Source organism: Salvia splendens, chromosome 10, assembly GCF_004379255.2.
Source record: "Salvia splendens isolate huo1 chromosome 10, SspV2, whole genome shotgun sequence".
Classification (NCBI taxonomy): Eukaryota; Viridiplantae; Streptophyta; class Magnoliopsida; order Lamiales; family Lamiaceae; genus Salvia; species Salvia splendens.
Window position 1 is genome coordinate 19,141,373 of NC_056041.1, and position 23,881 is coordinate 19,165,253.

At 31.8% G+C, this 23,881-nt stretch overlaps 3 protein-coding genes across 3 annotated transcripts; 1 reads left to right on the top strand and 2 right to left on the bottom strand.

Annotated features, from left to right (window-relative positions):
- Nucleotides 1–6,578: 6,578 nt before the first annotated feature.
- On the bottom strand, nt 6,579–7,756 carry LOC121752727 (transcription factor bHLH36-like). The gene is made up of 3 exons (XM_042147825.1): nt 7,436–7,756; nt 6,762–7,085; nt 6,579–6,644 (listed from the first exon to the last, which is right to left on the bottom strand). The coding sequence occupies exons 1-3, from the start codon at nt 7,754–7,756 to the stop codon at nt 6,579–6,581; spliced, it is 711 nt and encodes a 236-aa protein (XP_042003759.1).
- A 9,957-nt stretch (nt 7,757–17,713) lies between these two features.
- On the top strand, nt 17,714–19,163 carry LOC121751135 (transcription factor bHLH36-like). Its single transcript, XM_042145853.1, has 3 exons — nt 17,714–18,112; nt 18,240–18,551; nt 18,830–19,163. The coding sequence occupies exons 1-3, from the start codon at nt 17,810–17,812 to the stop codon at nt 18,911–18,913; spliced, it is 699 nt and encodes a 232-aa protein (XP_042001787.1). The 5' UTR covers nt 17,714–17,809; the 3' UTR covers nt 18,914–19,163.
- Nucleotides 19,164–22,431: 3,268 nt separating this feature from the next.
- On the bottom strand, nt 22,432–23,277 carry LOC121752728 (ethylene-responsive transcription factor ERN1-like). The gene has a single exon (XM_042147827.1). It carries the CDS (start codon nt 23,275–23,277, stop codon nt 22,432–22,434), a length of 846 nt encoding a protein of 281 aa, XP_042003761.1.
- Nucleotides 23,278–23,881: the final 604 nt, after the last annotated feature.

The window sequence follows — 23,881 nt, forward strand, 5'->3', positions numbered from 1 at the left end:
TTCCTTCCCTAAGGGCTAAGGCTCTTCTTAGTTTGATGGAATGGAATGATGTTCCTATTTCCATTTTATTCCTTAGCATGGTACTTCCTCTATCTCAATTAAAATGACAAATTTCTTAATAGATACGAGATTTTAGGAGTTGTTAGTTAATGTGTTTAGTTAGAAAAGAAAAATATGAGTATAAGTATTAAATGGAGAGAGAAAGTTGAATATATTAACGGGAGAGAGGAAAAGTGGTTTGATGTATTAATTGAAGAGAAAAAATATTTTATTGTTTATAAAAATAGAGGGTATATATTTTGTCTTAGAAATCACCAATTCGTTCCATTCCCAATGGAAATAATCATTCCTTCCATTTATCCAAAGAACAATCATTCAATTCCATTTTTATTCCTTCCTATTACTCCCTCAATAACATACTACTTTCGTCCAAAAAAAATAATTATGGTAGTTGATAACTCGAATTTATACGTACAATAATAAATTAAGAGAACGATAGAAGAAAAAATTATTAAATTGTTGTTAGTGAAAAATGAGACATAATTCATTAAAGAAAAAAATTTACCACAAACAGATAATAATAATTTTGGTGATTTTTTCGTGTTCGGATGTTGTATTTACTATTTCCAATTGGAATACTTATTTAAATGTCAATTGTGTGATAGGCTAAAAACTGGTTGAGATTTACATTAGTTTTATATATTAGTTATAATTATTTTAGATTAATTTCCACCAGAACTTTGGATCCGATCCACATAGGCAATGGTCTAAAATAAACGGACAAATCTCTTTTTTCAGATTTGGCTAGCTAACTTCCCTTCACCAATTGTCTAATTCGTTCCCTTGCTTAATTAATTAGTACAATTAGTACTAATTAATCAAAGCCACAATTAGTGAACTTTACGAGGGGAATGTATCAGCAAGTGCGGTAGCTGGCAGTGATGATGAGCAATATCATGACCCAATCTCCAAATATAAGGAAATCAGATTGTGGATAGAATCTGACATATTCACAAATGTTTATGAGCTTCTCTTTATTACCTGGGAAATTTTCGATCTTTATATTAAATTCATACATGCATATTTCTCTGACTATTTTTATTCCTGCGCTCCAGCTGTCTGTTGTTGCTGGTTGTGAAAAATTATTAATTAATTAGTATATCATCGCATGAATGCATAATATACAGATAGGATCATATATTGTCCGAGATTTTATCCTCTTGAGGAGTGGTTTGGATTCCATGAGCTCATGTTGGTTGTAAAGGAATCATCTTCAATTAGTTATACATATGATTAAACATATATATTTCAGGATATCCATATCTAATTCAATAGGGCATTAGGAGCGTGTAATCAAGATAGAGATATGGTTGGTCAGGATGTCGATCTTGTCATAATAATCTAACAAGGTACCATCTGTCCTCTGATGTACTCATATATCCATATATACTAATTAAATCGGATTTTTAAGTTCTTTGGGGATTGAAAAACTCTGATTTAGTAACACACTGACAAACTCGTATTTATAGTGTCGTGATTGGTATGTTGATGCGCCTAATTGTTGAGTTTTTGTGCTTAAAAGTGTGATTTCCAGCCAATTACTCTATGTTTCGGAGTTCACGTGTTTGTTGAGTGTTTCAGGCAAAAATAGGCGAAATTGGAACAAAAAAAGGGTCCACCCGGTCGGGTGAGTATATGTGGCTGAAAAGCCACCCGGCCGGGTGGAAGAGATAAGCCGGTTAAAGACCAGAAACTATCGGGCGAGAGTGACCCGGCCGGGTGAATTTCCTTTGTAATAATTCCACCCGGCCGGGTGGAAACTTTATAAGGCGGAGACTCCAGAGAGTTTCACCCGGCCGGGTGAATTTGCTGTACAATAATTCCACCCGGCCGGGTCCGATGAACTGACGATTTTTAAAGTCTCCAGACGCGATTTTTGAAGAGATAAAAAGAGGCAAGAGCTAGGGCACTCGATTTCATTGAACAGGAGCCGCGAAAATACACTCTTTCTCTCTCGGAAGCACTCTTGGAAGAAGATTGAAGATTCAAGCTTCGATTCCTCCGCCAATTGTAATCCGTATCATGAATTCCGTTGTTTTCTTTAGTTTTTATTTGTTTTCTACCTTGAACATGAGTAACTAAACACTTTATGTCGGATTCTTGGTGAAGATGCATTGATTTATAGTTTCAATCCAATTGATTTCGTTTTTATCTTGCTCTTGTAATTATTTGATTTATTCTTGTGCTTTTCCTAACAATTGCTTGATCACCAATTGGGAGTGTAGGATTTCTTAGAGTAATCGGGAGATGAAATAATTAATCTTGAAAGAAGAGTAATTCACACCTTAATTCAATAGAACTCGGGAGAGTTGAGGTTTTGAGTGGAATCCGTTATCTTATCGATCCATTGGGAGTTAGGTCTAAGAATTAGAAGGGGACTTCAATTATTACACTTAATCTACAGGTTTCTCACCTCGGGAGGGGGTTTAATCTACAACTGTGATTGATTCAATAATTCTAGAGACTTTAAATGGTAAATCGATTTCAATTGGGTTAGGCTATGAGTTGTGCATCGGATCCTTGAATTCTGCATATTTCTCCACCATCTTACACAGCTTTCTTAATTGCTTTCGTGTTTAAGTGTTCTATTTTATTCTCCGAATTTACATGCTTTTAGTAGTTGTTAGTTTCAAAACCAAATTTCTGATTGTCTGGATAGTAGTTGAAGTTTGTTCTTGGTACTTAGGTTTACACTTAATTGTCTCTGTGGGATACGATATACTCTTGCTTGCTATTTGCTACGATAACCCCGTACACTTGCGGGTATTAATTGGGTAAAATAAAGTTGAGTCACACACCATTTTTTATTAAAATTAACATAGAAGGTGACTAACTCTACTAAAAAATCAATTAAAAAATAAATAAATTTCATTATTTTTTAAAAGTACGAAAATGATAAAATCATCCCAATTATGTATATACAATTATGTAAATTTATCACTAAAATTCTATACTACCAAATTTTTGTTGTAGTGTTAAATCACTAAATGTATTGTACATTTATCTACATTTTTATCTTGGATGTAATCAATTGAGAACTACTATATCTTTGATAGTAACTATAAGGTTGTTAGATTTATAGATCCGATATCAACAAATGATAGCTAATATCAATAAATGTTATATTTAATATCACTTGACATTTTTATAAAGCGAGTTGACATTCATGTATCTTTTTACTGTTGAAATATTTATAAAAAAAAGTTGAGTAAACTTGGTGGTCCATTCTCTAGATCCAACCATCCATATTAGATAATGGTTAATAGGGCTCTTTGTATTTTATTATAAATATCTGACTCTAATTACTTCCTTCGTCACACTGTAATGAAGTCGTATTTCTGTTTGGATAGTTCCACTAATTAAGTCATTTTTTAACAAAAAATAACACATTTAGTCTCTTTTACTTTATTGATCTCTTTTCTATCTTTCAACTTTATTATCCTTTCTATTTAATTTTTTCTATACTTAACTCATTTAACACAAATTTCATGCACAAAAGAAATGCTTCTACCATAAAGGGAAAGATGGAATACTTTGAATCTAAATCCAATTAGTTAATCATTCTCTTGTGCATTATGCAATAAGATGCTTATAAATTTTGTGTTTTTTTCTTTTATAAAAATAGAGCTAAGTTATAAGAATATCACACAATTATTAATTTTTTAAATATCAATCTTTTAAAATCCGATACTGAAAAAATCACCTTGCTTATAACTCGTCGGTAGTTTCATTAAACGGTGTCCCTTTGTTTTTAAAGATTTACAATTACATTAAAATTTTCTAAATTATACCCAGATCCATTTAAATAAAATCCTTCCCATACCCTGATCCATCGACGTTGTTAGACAAGGCAGGCGACGAGCTCGGGGGATCCCCACGTCAAGATCTTACATTAATGATGTGTCGTCGTGAACTGCTGTCGAGGAGGGCTTGAAATGGTGGGGAAGAAGGGGTTTTAATTTATTATTTTTAATACGCCATCCGTCCATAAAAATTTGTCACATTTATCTATTTTCGTCTGTTCCACAAAATTTGTCACATTTCACTTTTTACCATTTCTAGTAATGGACCCCACATTATAATAACTCATTACCACTCACATTTTATTACAAAACTAATATTTAAATGTTAGATCACATTCCACTAACCTTTTCAACTCACTTTCCATTACATTGATTAAAACTCGTGCCCAGTCAAAGCGTGACAATATTTAAGGGAGTATATATTTTATTTTTTGAATGATATGATGTCATTCATACCTTATATTTCATCAATTCTGCCATAATTGAGGCGTTCTTTTTCGGCACGAAAATTAAGAAAATATATTTATTGTATTAAATAGAAAGTGAGAAAAATAAGCAAAAAAGAAAGACAGTGAGAATAAAGTAAGAAAGAAAAAGAAAAAGTGAATGAATTATTACTACTGAAAATGACTCAACTATTATAGAATTTTTCAAAATTAAAAAAATGACTGAAGGTGAACGAATGAAGTAACTTTAAGTGTTATGTAATTTATTTTCATAAAAAATGTTTAATTCAATCTCTTCCACATAATGGAAACAATGGATTGATCTACCACATCATTTCTAATACTGAGATGGCTAATCTCAGCAAGGAACAAGCCAATTACAAGAGATATGTTACATTAGAACAATATGTGACTAAGTACAAAATTACAGAGAAACCCTAGCCTATATCAGATCTGAAACCAATCTGATATTGCAAGCTATACTCCATGAAAACCACCAACACACTTAAGCACACAAATTAGTAACACAAGACAGAGATCCTTTCGGATCTAAATCAGAAAAGAATACAAGAACAAAGGGACAGAAGATTTAAGATATGGCTCAGGTCGCACACATGACTGCACAAGGCCAAGGACCTCCTCAATCTTCACCAACAAGTCTCAAGGGGCAGTGAAACAATTGGACCTCAAACCCTAGGGATACTTTGATTACTACAACACAGAAGCCACCTCAAACATCAAACGTCTCACAACCACATCCACAAGGCCTCAAGAACACCAGAATCTCACGGATCTAAGAAATCAACCGAAGATCTTCAGCCAAACAAACAGATTCGAACTCAACCGTTCGAAACCAAAGGAAATCTCCTAATCAACACAAGAGTTGAGAGATGAAAGCTCAGTTCTCACTAAAACAGAGAAGAGAGTCACCGGAGAAGAAGATCGGGGGACATTTCTGAGAGAGAGAGAGAGAGAAAAGTTCTAGAGAGAAGCCGGAGAAGAAGCATGTAGAGAGAGAGGGAGTAGATGAACCAAATCAGGCACCGAGAAGGGATAGGGATGGTTTATCTCTCCCAACAAATACACCCTAGATCCAACGGTCCGTGCGAGATGGCCACGTGGCAGCCATCGGAGCATCCCACTTAAGTATTGGGCCAACCCAACTTGGGTCACCAACAATAGAACGGGTCAAGCAATTAAATCAGCCCAGCTAATTAATAATAAGCCCAAACCAATTGGAGTCCACCATATTCCACAACACCCATTCACGAAAAATAGTTTTGTTAAGTTTATATCTATTTACAGCATATTTATTGTTAAGGATTACCACAAGGTAGTGCTTTTAAGGATTAACACAAGTTTTTCCACTTCCAAGAAAGAAGTGGCCATAAAGCAAGAAAAGAAGGATGACAGTTTCTCTCAAAAACCATAATTGAAAATATTAAAAGTATCTGATTAAAATATTTTTAATCAAATACTGAACACATATTTATAAAATGTCTGAAATATATATACTAAAATAAATAAAATAAAACAAAACAAAATCCTAAAACTATGAAAATAATTAAAATCAAATCTAACTGTTATAGAAAGTATCTTAGTAAAATGCAGCTAAATAATAATATGAATATTATTAGAATACAGCTATATGTATATATAGGTCCGAATCCGCATCTCATGTCTCAGTTCTTCCGAAGTGACTGCATGGTGATGAACTCACTCAGGATTTAAAGAGTCTTATTGAAACCCACAACTATTAAAATTATGATGATTTACACAATCAAATATCAAATTCAAGATTTTCATGAAATCTATCAAAGTACAGCAGGCTGCTTCATTATTGCCAAGATCAAATCGAAAAATTAAATAGATAAACAAGTATGAAATTATCCATACGAACAATGTGATCAATGAGAAGTACCCAAAAATAATTTTATATACTAACCCCATATCACATATCCATCATCCAGATATATATTCAGATTCCTCATGCATGTTCTCTCAAGGTCATGCTGGCTGGTTGATATGTTACAACTTACAAAAGGGGAAAAAATCACTAGCAATGTTGTTAGGTAACAAGAGAATAAAGTTCATCATTATTTGACACTCTTGTTTCTTACAAGAAATTCACACCAAGCTTTTCCGAAAATCACTAGCAATGTTGCTCATACAGAATATATATGATCATTTTTAGAATAACCTCAAAACATATATAAGTAACATTTTAACACATGTTTCTAACTCAAAGGGACAAACTATTCAGAGAATATTACTGTATGGCCTTGCTCAATCTCTCTTGCAGCACCAACGCGCCATGTTTTTCCTTTCCTTGGCACTGCAACAACATACATATATACTATAATTAAGTTAAGCTAGAAACTCAACCAAAACACAAGCTAAATATTACTACAAGTTCTTTGCAGTATATATATTTTAGTCTCTTGAATTTTACCTTAACTTGGATTTTGTGGACAAATCTCTCGTTAATTCTAGAAGAAAAGATGTGAATAACATCAAGCTCACTCCGCTGTAATTCTGCAAGAACTTGCGACAGCTCAAAATCATCAGATCTTTCAATGCTATGTGAGATGAGAATCTCCACTCCATCTGAGACTATGTCCACTGTCACATCTCCGCCATTTGAACTTTCATCCTTTCCACCTGAAGAAGTACTCTTTAACTTGTTTCTACGACCTTTCAATTCTTCAATGTTTTTCTCCATCTTTTTTATGTGACTAGTAGCTTCTTGTATTTGATCACAAACACTGTGTTTTCCCTATAATTTCAATACCATGAATACAACTTTAGCTATAATACAATATACATAGATCTTAGTTAAGTTTATGTAAGTTCATAATATTATTACTCAAACCCTAAAATCAGAAGCTATGCAAATTCAAACCATCTAAACTCAAGACAACAAAGTGCAACTCAGTTTTTAAGGAACTTCCCTTCAATCCAATAGATCAGTGGCTCAAGTCACCAGATGAGAAATCGGAATTAATTATAATCGATCCTTCTTAAAATAAATAAAAAAACGTATTTTCCCTAAGGGTTTGAGCTTTGATCTAGAGATTTTGCTTGGAATGGCATGATTCGATCTAAAAAACAAAAAAATGAATTGACCTTAAGCAGATGATGAGGAAGATGGGAGCGGAGAGAAGCATAAAGTTGTGACATTTCTTGCCTCCTCTTCCTCTCCACCTCGCGATGCATAACCTTCTTGCTATTGCATCCATGGTTGCTCCTCTCTTTTCGCCTTTTTTCGCACAACTCCAGATCTGTTCTCTTACTCACTTCTCCATCATTGCTTCCCACAGAGAAATTGATTAAATTAGGTTCCAAGAAATGATAATCCATATTCATATCATCCTGGATTTGGCATGATTGAGAAGTTGTTGGGATTCCAAAACCTAACTCATCGTGGCTTGGTTGGAAGGGAAACATCTTCAGTTATTTGAGGATCTTCAAAATCATATAATCAATGGGATTTTTGTCGGAGAAGAGGATTTGGTTGGTTCAGTGCGTTGAGATCTCTATAACTCATGAAAATCTGAACTTCAAAGAAAAGACAAGGACATGGATGATATGACCCTACGTTGAATATTTTAATCTAATCTTGTGTTAATGTGTAGAGTGACTGATTAAAGAGAAATAGATTAAAGAAAGCAAGCCACCTAAAATAGAGTTCACAAGTTCAAATAAACGCATAATTATCATTGTCGTGAGGCGCCGGAAATTTGGGAAAGCTTTAAGATTGGGGTTTTGTAGGAGTATATTTTTTTCTCACTAAAATGCATTCACATCTAAATGAAAGGACTTTTATTAAATGTATTGATTCTATTCTTCATTTCACTATCTAAAGGATAATTTGTTTTAGTTGGTACGTCTCCTGATTTAATCTTAATTAGCAATTTCTCAAGTTTCTTCAATATGACTGTTAATGAGTACAGAATACAAAGATAAAAAGGGGTGATACGGTCGATAATGTCGATGATATATCGGACTACAAACTTTCCAAAAATATTTTTAAAAAAGAAATCTATACTAATATAAAAGGGGAGTTTTGGGACGTTTTGCATAGTCATTTTAAGCCAGGGATGTAAATGCAATTTAAAATATTAAACTACCTTCCTCTTTGAATCCATTTAATTTCGATAACTGTCATGTTTAAATATTAAATTACTTATAATTAGCATCTAAATTACCTTCATGAAACGTAAAAAATAAATTGTGTGCCATTAATTAAATAAATACTAATGGGATTACTAAAAGTTACGAAGAATAGCAAAAGGTTTCAAATCTACTATAAATTCCAATGTGATTGTGCTCGCTACCATAATCGGTGAGCTTGCGTAGATGAGCAATATACATTGTTTGATTACTCTCTACCGAATTTTGACTGATTTGAGGTCCGCCGCATCAGGAACCTCTGCAGAGCATTCTTAGTTTTCCATCTCACCAGGACCCACATGGCTGAGGACTGACGAGGAAGGCGTCGGCGCCACCACGGGAGCCTTTGCCGCCTCCGCAGCATGCACAGCGAGGATATGGCAGTCGAGAATGGAGATAATGGGCAGCGCTGGGAATATATTAAGTAGGAAGAGAGTGGAAGGAAGATGAGGGAGGAAGAGAGATTTGGGGAAGAAGTAGCCGCTAATCTATCATTTCTTCAAACCCTAGAATAAAATTGTATTTCATCTATATTATTGAGTTGTATTCATTATTATATAGGATTGAACAAATAGTGATTTTATATTATATTTTATTGTTTAATAATTTATATTTTGTATGTAAAATTGTTTATTGCCTTTAGTTAAGATTAATGAGATTTGTTAAAATCGTATGATTACGTTGTATCTCTATTTAATCTTTCATTTCCAAAATTGAGACAATTTTGTGTGTATATATATATATAGAGTTGTATTATTCCATGGTTCTATGAATTTAATGGATTTAACTCACATTGTTTGCTATGTCAATTGTTTTATTCGAAATTTCATTTTTTTGGGGGGTTACATTGTTACGAATGCATTTTATTTTCTGAAATTGTATTCGAATGTCAATATTTTGTTTTATTTTATAAATATAAAAAGTGTTTATCATTTATCTCAGGAAACAATATAGATTAAGAACGGAAGGCTAGAGGAAGGGGAAGAAAAAGAAACCGATACAGAAGAACGACAGAAGCACTTCCAAAGGATTTGATGGTGAATATTCTGCTAGCAAAATAAAGAGGAGGCAACGGTATAACATAGAGAGAAGAGAGAGAACTGCATAAACAGAAGAGGCAGGGTTGCAAGCTTAGCAATGATTATTTTATTTCATTGAGTATCATAATTTAAGGATTTAATTAGGGTAAGATAATTTAAAATAACTAATGAATTTAGGATATAAACATTTGTATGCAAAATTGTAGTACTAATATGGAAAACGGTAGGGATATTTTCCATGTGAAATATAATTGTTCGGTATAATATCTATATATCATATTACTTTTATATTTTGAATTATATTTACATGTATTATAGATCTAAATTATTTGCAATCTATCACTATAATTATGCATCTATCCCTAAAATTATGGAATTAAATTAGTGTTAGGTTTTGAATTTTCCAACAAAATTCTATTCATTTAAAGTTTAGTTATATATTACAAAATTGTACTCCCTTCGTCCCAAGTTACTTGAGTCGTATTCCTTTTGGGGTTGTCCCAAGTTACTTGAGTCATTTCTATTTTTGGCTAAAAACAAAACATCTAATCTCACCTACTTTACTCTTTTTTTTACTTTACTCTCTCTTCTTTCTCTTACTTTATTCTCTCATCTACTTTATTTAACTCACTAAACACAACTTTCTTAAATCCCGTGCCGAAAAGAAACGCCTCAAGTAACGTGGGGCGGAGGGAGTATTTGTGAATTCTGTTAAGATTTGAAAATTAATTCTACAATAATTACTTGAACTAATTTGTTTTTGAATATAATATTGACGTTAATTGACTATGTATTATTTTAATTTCTTTATTTTGCTATTCTTATTATTTTACTTTTGGGGTTGTTTACAATACCTTTTTTGATAACTTACGAATTAGTATTATTTTATTTACTAATGTTATGTTTTATTAATATTTATTTTAAAGTTAAGGGTTTAGGATTTAGGTTTCAAGGTTTGGGTTTTTTACTGTATAGGGTCACTATATTGCAATGAAATGAAGCTCGACTAGGAAGTGCAATCTTAAATTATAGTTTAAGATAAACAATATCTTAGAACTCATTCGGAGAAGTGGTAATTATACATTCTTTAGGTTTTTTTATTTTGTGTGATGTAAATTTGCTTTATTTTTTAGTCTCACGATCAGAGTCATTTTTTCATTTTATAAAAATAATATACAGTATTATTTTCCACGTATTTATTAACTTCCTTCGTTTGTTTTTACTAAGTGGGCCATATTAAAACTTAAACTAAAAACAAACGTTTTTCTGAAAAAAAATGGAGTAATATATAGAGAGTTTAAATGATTCATTTTTCAATTTTAAATGCAAAAGGTTAATTATGCATTTATGTATCCTTCATAAATTTTGGGCAAAATTTCTAATATTTATAATTTTTGGGCAATAGTAAATGACATCAATTTTAGTGAAAAAAAACTACCGCATCAATTTTTCTTTATAGACATATAAATGTAATCATGAGACCGTTAAAATCAAGTTAATTAGTAGTATATAATTACCAATAATTATGATGCTATTTATTATAGAAATTGAATATTTTGACTCTCGATTTAATTTTTTGTCCGTTTTTCAATGATTACATTACAATTTACATTGGTGATGGAGTTAATGCTCATCACTCATAGTTAATTAGTATATATAATTATCAATTATTATTAGCACTAAAGCAATATGATGCCACTAATTATAGAAATTGAATATTTTAATTATCAAATTATTATTGACTTTTTATGTACGTTTTTTTTAAGTTACAGGATATTGGGGGAATGATTTATGTGTAAAGCCTTCCACTAATATTTAAAGTGAAAATTATAGGTTTTGAATTTGGGAAGTTCAAAAGGTTTTTTTCTTATAAAATGAAAAGTTTTGGAAGAGGCTTCCATTTTTTCACTATAAATATATGACATTTCGTAGTCTACAATTCACATGTGCCTACCTTTTTTCCACTATATTCTTCGCTACACTTTCTGCAGAAATCTAATTCGATTTTAGGTAATGTTCTAATTTTACATCAATATTGTTTTAACATGAAATTAATTTTCTACATGGTTTTTTTGTTTCATTTGTGTATTAATAATGTTTGATTTGAACTCTCAATTCATTCTCTAAATTATTTTGTGATTGGGGAATTTTTTCCAGTGATCTATTTATATGATTTTTTGCTATTCTAAATTCACAATATCACCTCTAATTTTTCTTGCCTATGTATTATTTATTTTTATTGTTATATTAATGTATCTGTTGTTGTTGATTGTTTTAATCCTTTTTTGAATTTTGATGTCTTTAGCAATATATATTTATATACTATTATTTTTAATATAGCCAATGTTCCTTCCTTCCATTTTTCTTATTAATTGCACAATTATTATGATTTGAATGATCTTTAAATTTTACACACTTTTCTATTTCAGGAACAAAAATAATAACTTCACCCCCCGGTCCATTAAAAAAGCAAGAAAGAGCGAAAATATATCCAAAGAAAGCAAGATGAATGATTCACTAAGTTACCCTTTTTTTATGATAGATTCATTTTTAAGATAATATCAGTATTCTATAAGATAGATTTTTTTCATTTATGTACTAATAGTGAGCTTTCACCCTCAATTCATTCTCTCGATTATTTTGTGATCAGGAATTGTTTTGTTTCAATAATCTATTACTAATATTTATTTTCTCTACACATATATTTATTTTTGTTTTGCGTGTAGATATTACTTTATTTTAATAAATATTTATTAATATTAACTAAATTAAAATGTGTGCATCACACATGTATTTAATAGCACATTAAATTGTTTTGTGATTTTTAACCTTTTGATAAAAGAGTTACATTTGACTTTATAAGTAATTAATTCAAAATATGAATTTACTATAATGAAATTAAATTGATCCGTGCATCGCACGGGGGTGACACTTTATTGCTAATTTTAAATACTCATTCCGCTCTGAAAATTTGTTGCTTATTTCCATTTTCATTCGTCTCTAAAAATTTGTCATATTTCACTTTTACCATTTTTAATAATGGAACCTATATTCCACTAACTCATTCACACTCACATTTTACTATAAAACTATGATATAAAAATAGGACTAACATGTCACTCACTTTTTCAACCCACTTTAGTATTTCTTAAAACCTGTGTCGGGTCAAATTGTAACAAATTAATTATGAGGGACGGAGGGAGTAATTGTTAAAGTACGAATATTTATTATAGTTTATTATATTTAATATTTAGTATAATTTTATTCTGAATATACTTATTAAGTACTATATATTACTAACTCAGTCTACCAATAATCGTTCTATTTTTTAAATTTCGTTCATTAATCAATAAATGCCTCATTTGTTTTTTACTGCTTTTATTTTACTCACATTTCACTATAAAACCAATACTATCTCAGTTCATAAAAAATAGACTAACTACCGTTCTGGGTTGTCCACCAAAATTAGATCAATTCTAAATATTTATTGGCAAATAACCCCAGTTTTAAATAAATACTAACCCAGTACATCATTCTAAATATAAACTCCACAATCTACTAACACTACTCCCGCCACCTTTTCCCTCCCTCTATCTTACTTTACCAATTACGCAATAAAAGCTTATGTCAATTACAACTTTGTCTAATTTTTTGTGGACAAAGGTATCACAACTATAAAATAACAATTTTCATCTACTTTCTACTACATCTTTAAAAACACGTATATCCAGTTAAATTTGACCTTGTAATTGTGGACAAATGGAGTAGTAATTATATTACTGAATTTTGATAGTGCTTATGTATAATAGTGAATAGTGATGGATGCATCATTCTTGAAATTGTACAAAAGTTTTTGCTAATCTCCTCGATGGAAATTTAGAAAGGGGATTGATATAATGCAATCTCACCATCTGATAAAGAAATCAGATTGCGATCACAATACTTAAAAAGAAATCAAATCAGATAGCGATCATGATATTGAATTCAGATACATTTATCTTGGACTGTTTTTATTCCTACCCCAGCTGTCTGCTTTTGGTGGTAATTGTGAAATTAATCATATTGCAACCCTAGCTTAAGCTAGAATACGTGATGGAGAATGATAGAAATCCATGAATTCCATTCTAACCATGAGACTTATATAGTGGATTAAGCTCTTTGTATACACCGATGTGAGATATTATTATATTCATTTTTATGATTTTCACCGATGTAGGATATTATTATATTCATTTTTATGATTTTAAATATGACCCACAGTCGGCGACCCGCTCTGATACCATAATAGAAATCCATGGATTCCATCCTAAAACCAATTGGTGATAAGAGGAGAGGCACATGAGGCTTATATAGTGGATTAAGTTATTTGTGTACACCGATGTGGAATATTATTATATTCATTTTTATGTTCAACTGCCAACAATATCATCTAAGATTTCATCCTCATTGATCATCTAGGGTTGTAAAGGAAAAAGAATATACGTGCATATAATTAAATATATGTATGAGGATGTTAATATCTAATTTTCAATTTGACATCTTTAAGCTTGCAATGGATATATGCAGATATAGTGTTGGTGGGGATGCTGACTGAGTTCCGCATTGCCCTTGTAATAATAATAATGTAAAGAAGATAGTCACTTTATGCTTTTTCTACTTTAAAAAGAATAGTTCCAATAAATATTTTTTTGATTAAATCTCGCTTTCTTTTAATAGTCTACTGATTTTTCGATACTTTTTTACTTAATTGTTAAACAAATTCAATGAGCTTTTAGTGAAACAGAGAATAAAAAAGTAGCAAACAATGGTGTAGGTAGCTCCACGTGAGGGATCGGTCCTTGTTAAGGGGAACTATTTTGCTTGACATTCTCGATTTGTTTTGTAAAGTTTTACTACAGTAATATTCTTGTACTACAAAAGTACTCTTCATAATATAAATATACTCATTTACTTCAAATCGATATTTGTTTTAAATAGTACTCCCTCCGATCCATATTAATAGAGTCATACTATTTCTTTTTTGAACGTTCCAACATAATAAAGTCATTTTTATATTTGGCAAGAGGCACTAAACTCTCTCTTTCTTTGTCATATTTTATCATCTCTGTTACTTTATTCTCTTTTCATCTCTCTTAATTTATTATCTCTTACTTTATTCTCTTCACTTCACATATTAAATATCTACTTAATCTCCATGCCGAAAATAAATGTGTCTATTAACATGGAACGAAGGAAGTAAGAGTATTGCATGTTTTTATGCTAAGATATGAATTTTTGGGAAATTGTCATAAAATTCACTAAGTTTAGTTAAATTATAGTCCACCTCCGATCTTTAAAAAGAATATGAACTTTGGGTTCGACACGGATTATAATGTAAAATTGGGAAAGTAAGAGAGAGGTAGAGAGAAAAAGTAATTAAAGTATTGTCAGTGGAGAATGAGTCTCACCTCATTAGAGTGAAAAACTTTCCAAAATTAGAAATTGCATATTCTTATGAGACGGACTAATAAGAAAAGAGTGAATATTCTTGTGAGACAGAAGGAGTAATTTTTAAAATTTCAGGATTGACTAGAATCGATCAAACTTAATGATTTTTTATATTAAACATTTCTGGAAAAAAAATTAATAGTAATATTTTATTACATTTTTACAAAAGGTGAAATGAAGAGGCTTTTTCTCATGTACAACTATATCCCAAAATTTTAGGCACTTCAGACAATGATATTTCACCTTGATGGTGGTGTGCAAAAACAAGACTGAAGAGACGACTTCTGCAATAAATCATAACTGGGCTAGGTTTGGAATTGGGTCATTGTGATTCGGCCCATGGCAGTTGGGCCATTCATGCCACTTCTAGGCCGGGTATATGGGCGCATTTTAAAGCTGAGCTTCATGGGCAGCTGGTCTGTCGCCGAGGGTGAGTCCTACTCACGTTTGGCTCCTCTTCTGGAGGCTCGCCCCACGGTGAAGTCTCCTGAACAGTCTAGGGCTCACTTTCTTCGGGCAACTCCTCTTTTTCCATTATATCTTTCTTTTCTACTAACGTTTCGCCATTTTCGGGTTCAGTGGCAGATCCAATATTTTTGATTCGGGGGTACAATGAATAATTATAGCGAGTTGTATTTTTTTTAATTTCGACCAATCTATTTTTTTTGTTACGTTGTCATAATCATAATCTATATCATTTTTATAATCAAGAAATTTTATTAAGGATAAATCTGAGTTACTTTTTAGTATCATTACTCGGACAGATTTCACGTTTATAATGGATCTTCTTAAATCTAGTAATGCTACTAAAAAGTAGTAACTCATTTTTATCTTTAAAGTATTAGAAATAGAAATGATATACTAACTTTTTAAATAAATTAGGAACTAAAATTTTTTTAATACATTAAATGTGAAATACTTTATAAAGAACACTGAGAAATGATAAAAAAAAAAGTTTAAATGTATTAGAAGAAAATTAGAAAACGTAATACAAGAAAAATCTAAATGTATTGGAAGTAGAAAAGCTAAAAAAGTTAGATACTATTGTCATTATAATGCTTTATAGAAAAATAAATGCTAAAAATAGTTATACAATATCAATGTAATATTAGAATAAATAAATGCTGAAAATAGTTACTACAGAGCATAATCCATTAGAGAATAAATAAATGCTCAAATCCATGGTCAAAACATAAATGGTAAATATGCACCTCTAAAAAATCTAACCTGGTTCTCAACATTTACTAGTTGAAATTTTTACCACTACACCACTAATTAGTTTATATTTTGGAGCTACAATTGTACCCATTTATACTGAATTGGATCTGCCACTATCCGGGCTCCCTGTTCTCCGTTATCCTTATACCCCTATAATTAGGGGTTTCAGTATGCTTTAAATTACTAGAATAATCAAAATTTTACTTGCAAAAATGACTAGCCATGCAACTATTATCATACTACATCCGTCCATAAAAATAGACTAATTTTACTATTTTGAGTTTTCCACCAAATTCAAACACTTAATAATGTGGACGGAGGGAGTATTGGGAAAATTCAATGTCCGAGTATAGCATCTCAGCAGCTATATGTATAAATAGGGGTTTGATCAATTGCTAATTTTCTTAAGTTGCTAACTTGTTAACTCATCAACGCAGTGTATGAAAAATGTCAACACGATGACATTAAAATGTCAAAACATAATTTTGTTGAACTTCAATATAATGTGTTGATATTATATGTTGACATTTTTAATACGTTGCATTAATGAGTTAGTAGAGTTAGCAACTTAAATAGTTAGCATTATAACGCACCCATAAATAAATATATATACTCCTATTAAATACTAGTAAAAGTTAAATTACCTATAAACGTCATGATTTTTAGTGAAATTTTAGTTTGTTTCATAACTTCAAAATCGATTGTAAAACCATAAATTTTAACATCTTCTTAATTTTCTATGAAGTTTAAATGAAATGAAATTGTATTTAAGGTAATATCCCAAAAAATCTACAAGTTTGAGACACTCAGACAAATAATTCAATCATGCCATTAATGTGAACCACCAAATCAAAAACATTTTCAGTAATAGAAAAAATGTGTATAATTAGGGTGTTTATGATCGAATTTTAAAATTGTACTTCTAGGCCCAGATCATAATTTGATCAAAATTTATAATTTTCGCTACTATTATTAGAATATAAATTCCAAAAACTTGAATTTGTGGTAGAGAATAAATTCCCAAACACAAACGATTACTCCCTCCCTCCATAAAGATGGTCTCAATTTGACCAAACACGCGTTTTAAGAAATGTAATGAAAAGGGAGTTGAAAAAGTTAGTGTAATGTAGGTCTTACTTTTATATATTAGTTTTATAATAAAATGTGAGTAGGAATGAGTTAGTAGAATATGAGGTCCACTACAAAAAAATGATAAAAAATGAAATGAGACAAATTTTATGGGATGGACGGAAATGGAAAAATGAGACAATCTTTGTGGGACGGGGGGAGTATTATTTATTAGTGATTCAGCTGTCCCACAACAGCCGATGGATAAGAAAACCTGTCGGGAATCGCAAAATCCTATCTCCATACACACGCTGTCAAAGTCGCAAAATCAACAGTGACACCAATATACTTGATTATTTAATTATATTAATAGATTTCCAATGATCCCAAGTCAGTCGAATAATACCTACTAAAGATATCAATCATGCAATGTACAAATCATGACACATATATTTCTCTCTACATTTCTCTTGTAATTCTATAGTTGAAAGAATTAAATACTCCCAAAAACAACATGGAAAGAGATTGTAGCAATCCATTCATCCCTTCACAAGAACATGAAATTCCCATTAGTACTCCAGATCCAGATTTCTCGATATGGGGAGTCAATTTTGATCAAATTTTATTTCACAACGATCCAACCAATCTTGGAGGGAAAAAAATGGGTGAGGGTGATTTACAAGTGATTGAAGATTCAAGAATCAATGAGGAGGTGGAGAAAAAAAAAGTGCACAAAGAAATTGAGAGGCAAAGAAGACAAGAAATGGCCGCCCTTTATGATTCTCTCCGTTCAGTCCTCCCTTCCAAGTCCATCAAGGTAAAACACAAGTTATATTTATTTTATTTTCATGTTTATTAAATAAGTACTGTATACAACAATGTGATTAATCTTGATAAAATTGGGGGAAAAAAAAAGATGATCTCCATGATTTTTTTTAAATAAGGGCTTGCGATCGGCATCAGATCAAATTGCTGGGGCTACAAAGTATATAAGATATATGCAGAATAAAGTTAGGCAACTAAAAGTGAAGAGGGATAAGATGATGAAATCGGCAGAAAATAGCAAGGGTTTGCCTATCAGTGTAAGGGTTAAGCGATGCACGGGTAGCGCTGGGGTGCTGATCTTCGCGACAGCGGAAGGGCGAAGCCTTCGCCTATCGAGAGTCCTGCAGGTGTTGGTCGAGGAAGGGCTGGACGTCGTGGACTGTAACTGCACCAAATTTGATGGGAGGTTACATTGCACCATCCAATGTGAGGTATTGATGTGTGTGAGTGTTTTAAATTTCACTAGACTCAAAAATTAAGACGCAGTTACTTGCATTGGAAAACTTTAAAAAATACTAGTAACAACAATTTGTGAAGTAAAAGAGAGCGTTCTTAAATAAATGACAAAAAGCTTAATTTTCTGCTTTTTAAGATGTGTTCTCTAGTATTAGTTGGAAATCTTACAATCTAACACCCTTAATTGCATTAAAAAATGTCCTTTTAATGGTTTTGTAGTGAAATTGACTTACATATATTGTATCATTTGTAGGACGGAGGTCTGAATATCGATGTACAAACTCTGCAAGTAAAGCTTACAAGTAACATCGAAAACTTTGGTGATGAATCTGGATAGAACAAACACAATGCTTTTGTGCATCATTTTTCTGAGTCATTCCACTAAGTTTGTTTAAAATGTAGCATTACTTTGGCATTGTTTTTGTTTGTTTGTTTTTTCCGGGGTGGTGTTTAAGCAGTTTTCGGTCCGTTGCTGAGCTGATGATATTGGTTTGACCATTAACAAATCTTATCAGTATTTCCTACATTAGGATTGCTTCCTTTTGTATATATGAGATTAATGGATCCTCCTATTACCTCAAACTTGATCTCAAAACTTAGGGTTCAGCCTCCAGAATTTAATTTGCAATTATTATTATTATTATTATTATTATTATTATTATTATTATTATTATTATTATATTATTATTATTATTATTATTATTATTATTATTATTATTATTATTATTATTATTATTATTATTATTATTATTATTATTATTATTAGTATTATTAGATTATTATTATTATTATTATTATTATTATTATTATTATTATTATTATTATTATTATTATTATTATTATTATTATTATTATTATTATTATTATTATTATTATTATTATTATTATTATATTATTATTATTATTATTATTATTATTATTATTATTATTATTATTATTATTATTATTATTATATCTCGGCTTAGGCGTTGGATTCAATCTAGCCTGTATGCAACGTTATTGGTGATAATTACTATTATTAAAGAGTATTATGGTTAGGGATGTCAATTTAGCCCGTAACCCGTGGGCTGGCCCGAATAGCCCGCCAAATCTATAGGGTTATGGTTGAAAATTTTCAGCCCGATAAAATTACATCCCGATTAGCCCGCACCCGATTAATCCTCAACCCGTTAGGGCCAGACCCGAAAACCCGATGGGCTGGCCCGGAAACCCGATAAAATTTCTATTGTTCTATTTGTTTGACTCTAATTCGACACTTTATTGATTATTTTATAATATAGATTACTGAAAAAATAACTTTCCATTTTATATATTAAATATATAAATTATATATATTAAGTTTTATTAATATAACAATAGATAAATGGATTAGAAACTTCAAATTCACTAAAAAATATATTTAAATTTCTAAACATGCTTTAAAATTTCTTAATGTTTATGTTTTATTTTGCATAAATCTCAAATATTAGTATTTGATCATGTTTATGTTTGAGTTTAAACATATATCTCAAATTTATCATAATTAAATATTTTACATTTTATAAATATAACTAATTTTAATCATTATTTATTAGATTGATCGCTTGTTAATTTTATCGGTAGCAACCCGATTAACCCGATGGGCTAGCCCGAAACCCGAGCTTTTAGGGTTGAACTTTTATAACCCGGAAAAATCACAGCCCGACTAGCCCGCACCCGATTGACCCGCAACCCGAATAGGGTTGGCCCGAAACCCGGTGGGCTGACCCGATTGACATCCCTAATTATGGTACTCTTTCCGTCCAACATTAGTATTTCTATTTAAGTTCAATATGAGTAGTTTTAAGAAACAAAAATGAAAGTGGATGGAAAAAAATATACTCCATCCGTCCCATAGTAGATGTCATACTTGGGAGATGGCACGAGATTTTAAGAGATGTTATTTTGTGCGTTAAGTGGTGAGAAAAAATATAATTTTATAATTGATGTGAGAGAAAACTTTTTCCAAAAGAAGAAATGTGATATCTTTAGTGGGATAAACTAAAAAGGAAAGTATGACATTTACTATGGGACGAAGGGAGTATAATGGAATGCGTGACACATTTTTATATATTAGTTTAATAATGTAATGTGAATTAAATAAGTGGCTCAACTTATTTTAATACAAGTAATACCCACAAGTGTATGAGGCTAGTATAGCAATTAGTAGCAAAAGGATCGTATCTCACATAGATAAATTTGTACCAACTTAAGTACCACAAACCAATGTTGACTACTGTCTAGACAACCAAAAAGGAAATAGTGATACTTCTATGGGATGTATGGAGTACTATATAAAGAGACATATAGAATTGTGTAATGCCCTACTTTTTCTATCTTTTCAATTGTATTCGAAAGGACATCATTTGTTTAAGATGAATTTTGTGTTTGTTTCTCTTTTCGAATGAAGGAAAAAAAAACATTCTCCCACAATAAAAGTCATATTTTGTCATTTTTGTCCGTATCACAATAATAGTCATATTTCACTTTACCATAAATGGTAAGTAGGCCTCACATTCTATTAGCTTATTCCACTCACATTTTATTATGAAACTAATATACTCCCTCCGTTCCACAGTAATAGAGTCATTTTGCTATTTTAGTACGTTCCATAGTAATAGAGTCATTTCCCTTTTTAGTAAAAGTCAACACATTTCTCCACACCTACTTTACTCTCTATTACTTTATTCTTTCTTCATCTTTCTACCTTTTTCATTTTCCACTTTATCCTCCCTTTACTTAACTCACCTAACACAATTTTTCTTAATCTCCGTGCCAAAAAAACGCCTCCATTACTATGGAACGGATGGAGTATATAAGTAGCACCCACATTCCACAAACTTATTCAACCCATTTTTCTTTACATTTCTTAAAACTCGTGCCCAAACTAAATAGGACTCCTACTATGGGACGAAGGGATCCTACTTTTTTTCACGATCAAGAGGATTTTAATTTATGTGGGTATTTGAAATAACACCAAAATACAACGAGCAAATAATAGTTTGTGGTTACGAACCAAATAGTTTACTAATAATTTGAAGGAAAAGCCCAAACAAATAAAATGAAAGTCCAATTATTTAACTATTTAAAATAAGTGGGCCTAAATAAGCAAATATAATGTGAATAGAATACAATTGGGCCTAAGGGATTAATTAAACTACAACCTTTTTAGGGGCAATTAAATTAGAAGCTGAAAATCAATCAAATAATTAAAGCCCAAGTGGATGATTTGTTTTGAGCCCAAATACTTATTTTCTCCCATTCAAATGGAAAGGCATATCCGCATATGTACACCAATCGTCATAGTCATAGCAACTGAACGCCTGTCTCCCTCAATATCAAACTTCACAATTCACAATTCTAAGTGAGGAGCAGCTCCATTTCCAAAACAAAGAGGTAATCTGCATTCTCACAAGCATCAAATTCTTATTCTAATTTAATTCATGAAAAACTTTTCGTGGTAGAGAAGAGAAGAAGAATCTTCCAATCCATCCAAACTCTCATTTCACAAGAGGATCATTGCATTCAATCCCATCCACTTTGATATGTATGGATCTTTTCAAAAAATATCATTTCAATAAGTGATGCATCTTAACAAAAAATCACTGCATTCACTACCATACATTATCTCCCTCCTTTCCCCAGTAGCTTGTTGGAACATAACATATTAATACTCAAGCAATTCACCATCCTCATCATCACAATATATCATTAATTTCTGTTTTTTTTTCTTTTCTGCTTTTCAGTGGTACAATAAAATTAATTACAAATACAATTCTGCTATGCATAACATTAACACCCTAATTCAATCTAGTTATCACTTATCACCATGCTTTATTAACTTAGTACAGAAGGTACAACATAACTAAGCTCAGATTCCCACCCAATATTACCTGAAACCAAATTATTACTATCTTGATACACATATCTGCCTTCTAAAGGTGGAAGTGGATCCCAATTACTAACTTGCACATCCTTCCTTCCTTTAGTGTTAAATGCTAACACTTCACTAAGAGGATTACAATTGTACCCCAAATCCATGAATGGATTCTCATCAACTTGGCACATCATATGTGGTTCCCAACCTAATTGAGGTTCTCCGAGCCACCCCAGGCTCGAATCCGGGCCCACCGAGCTAGTCTCCTCGTTCATAACAACATTGTTTTTATTGACAACCATATCACTGACATGTAATTTATCGAGAATACAATGATTGGCCGCAGTTTTCATTGTTTGACTAGGTGGGGCCCGTTGATCTCCTTTCAAGGCAAAGGACGGGTGGCCCTGGATTAGCACGCGGGAGCTTTTCTTATTGAATAATTTCGCAATCAGGGCACTGGCGAGACTGTCAGTCTCGCCAGTGCTACACATGGCATCAAAGGAGAATGGCTCTACATTCTCTGGGAATGCGGAGCCAGGGCCTGACTTGGGCAGCTCGAAGTTGGTGTGGGCATTTGCTCCTCTCAATTGTCGAGCTGCTTTGTCATAAGCTCTGGCTGCATCCTCGGCAGTGTCAAATGTCCCGAGCCATAGCCTAACCTTTTGCAAGGAGTCTTTGATCTCAGCGACCCACCGCCCCGAGGGACGTTGGCGGACTCCAACAAACTTGTGGTGGCCCCGCGATGACGTTTTCCGTCGGATTTGGATGCCCTGGTCGCCTCTTGCGGATGTATTTTGCTTCATCTATTAGCATAGTTTGCTAGTGTACTAAAATTTTAAGGAATAATTTTACTTATAGTAGTGACCATGAAGGGAGGAATTATTGGCTACGTTTGTGGACTTATGCTAAATGACAATACTATATATATATCAACCAAGAAGGAAATGAATTATATTGGCTATACATTTGTGACATATGCTAAATGACAATACTAGGAGCAATGATATATTTTGATAAGTATACTTAATAGGGATGTGGATGTCACAGCAGGTTGCAGGCCTTGATTTTGTCATTGAATAATCCAAAAAATGACAGAGCTGATTGTTACAAGAAAACATTTTCATAAGAGTTATATTCAAGATTTGAATATTTATCGATGTTTTATTGAAATGGTCAGAAACGAAGGTTATTGGTTTAATGTTGGTCCACATGATGGAAGCTAAGAGATCCCCATCCGTGCTCTTGCCAAAGAGCATGGATGTAGGCCCGAACCCACTTTTATTACTTTTTTACTCCATGCTTTTAGGCAAGAGCACAACACTCACATCCATGCTCTTCCGCAAGGACATGCTCAAGGGTCCCACCATTCTATTATTAAATTTAAATAAAAACATTTCCACAATATTA

Bases quoted from the DNA above. Each gene is read 5' to 3' on its own strand.
- LOC121752728 (XM_042147827.1), bottom strand. From the start codon at position 23,277: ATGAAGCAAAATACATCCGCAAGAGGCGACCAGGGCATCCAAATCCGA.
- LOC121751135 (XM_042145853.1), top strand. From the start codon at position 17,810: ATGGAAAGAGATTGTAGCAATCCATTCATCCCTTCACAAGAACATGAA. The intron at 18,113-18,239 runs GTAAAACACAAG...TTTTTAAATAAG, and splicing joins TCCCTTCCAAGTCCATCAAG to GGCTTGCGATCGGCATCAGA. The intron at 18,552-18,829 runs GTATTGATGTGT...TATCATTTGTAG, and splicing joins ATTGCACCATCCAATGTGAG to GACGGAGGTCTGAATATCGA.
- LOC121752727 (XM_042147825.1), bottom strand. From the start codon at position 7,756: ATGTTTCCCTTCCAACCAAGCCACGATGAGTTAGGTTTTGGAATCCCA. The intron at 7,086-7,435 runs GTCAATTCATTT...TTGAAATTATAG, and splicing joins TTCCTCATCATCTGCTTAAG to GGAAAACACAGTGTTTGTGA. The intron at 6,645-6,761 runs GTAAAATTCAAG...ATGTTGTTGCAG, and splicing joins TCCACAAAATCCAAGTTAAG to TGCCAAGGAAAGGAAAAACA.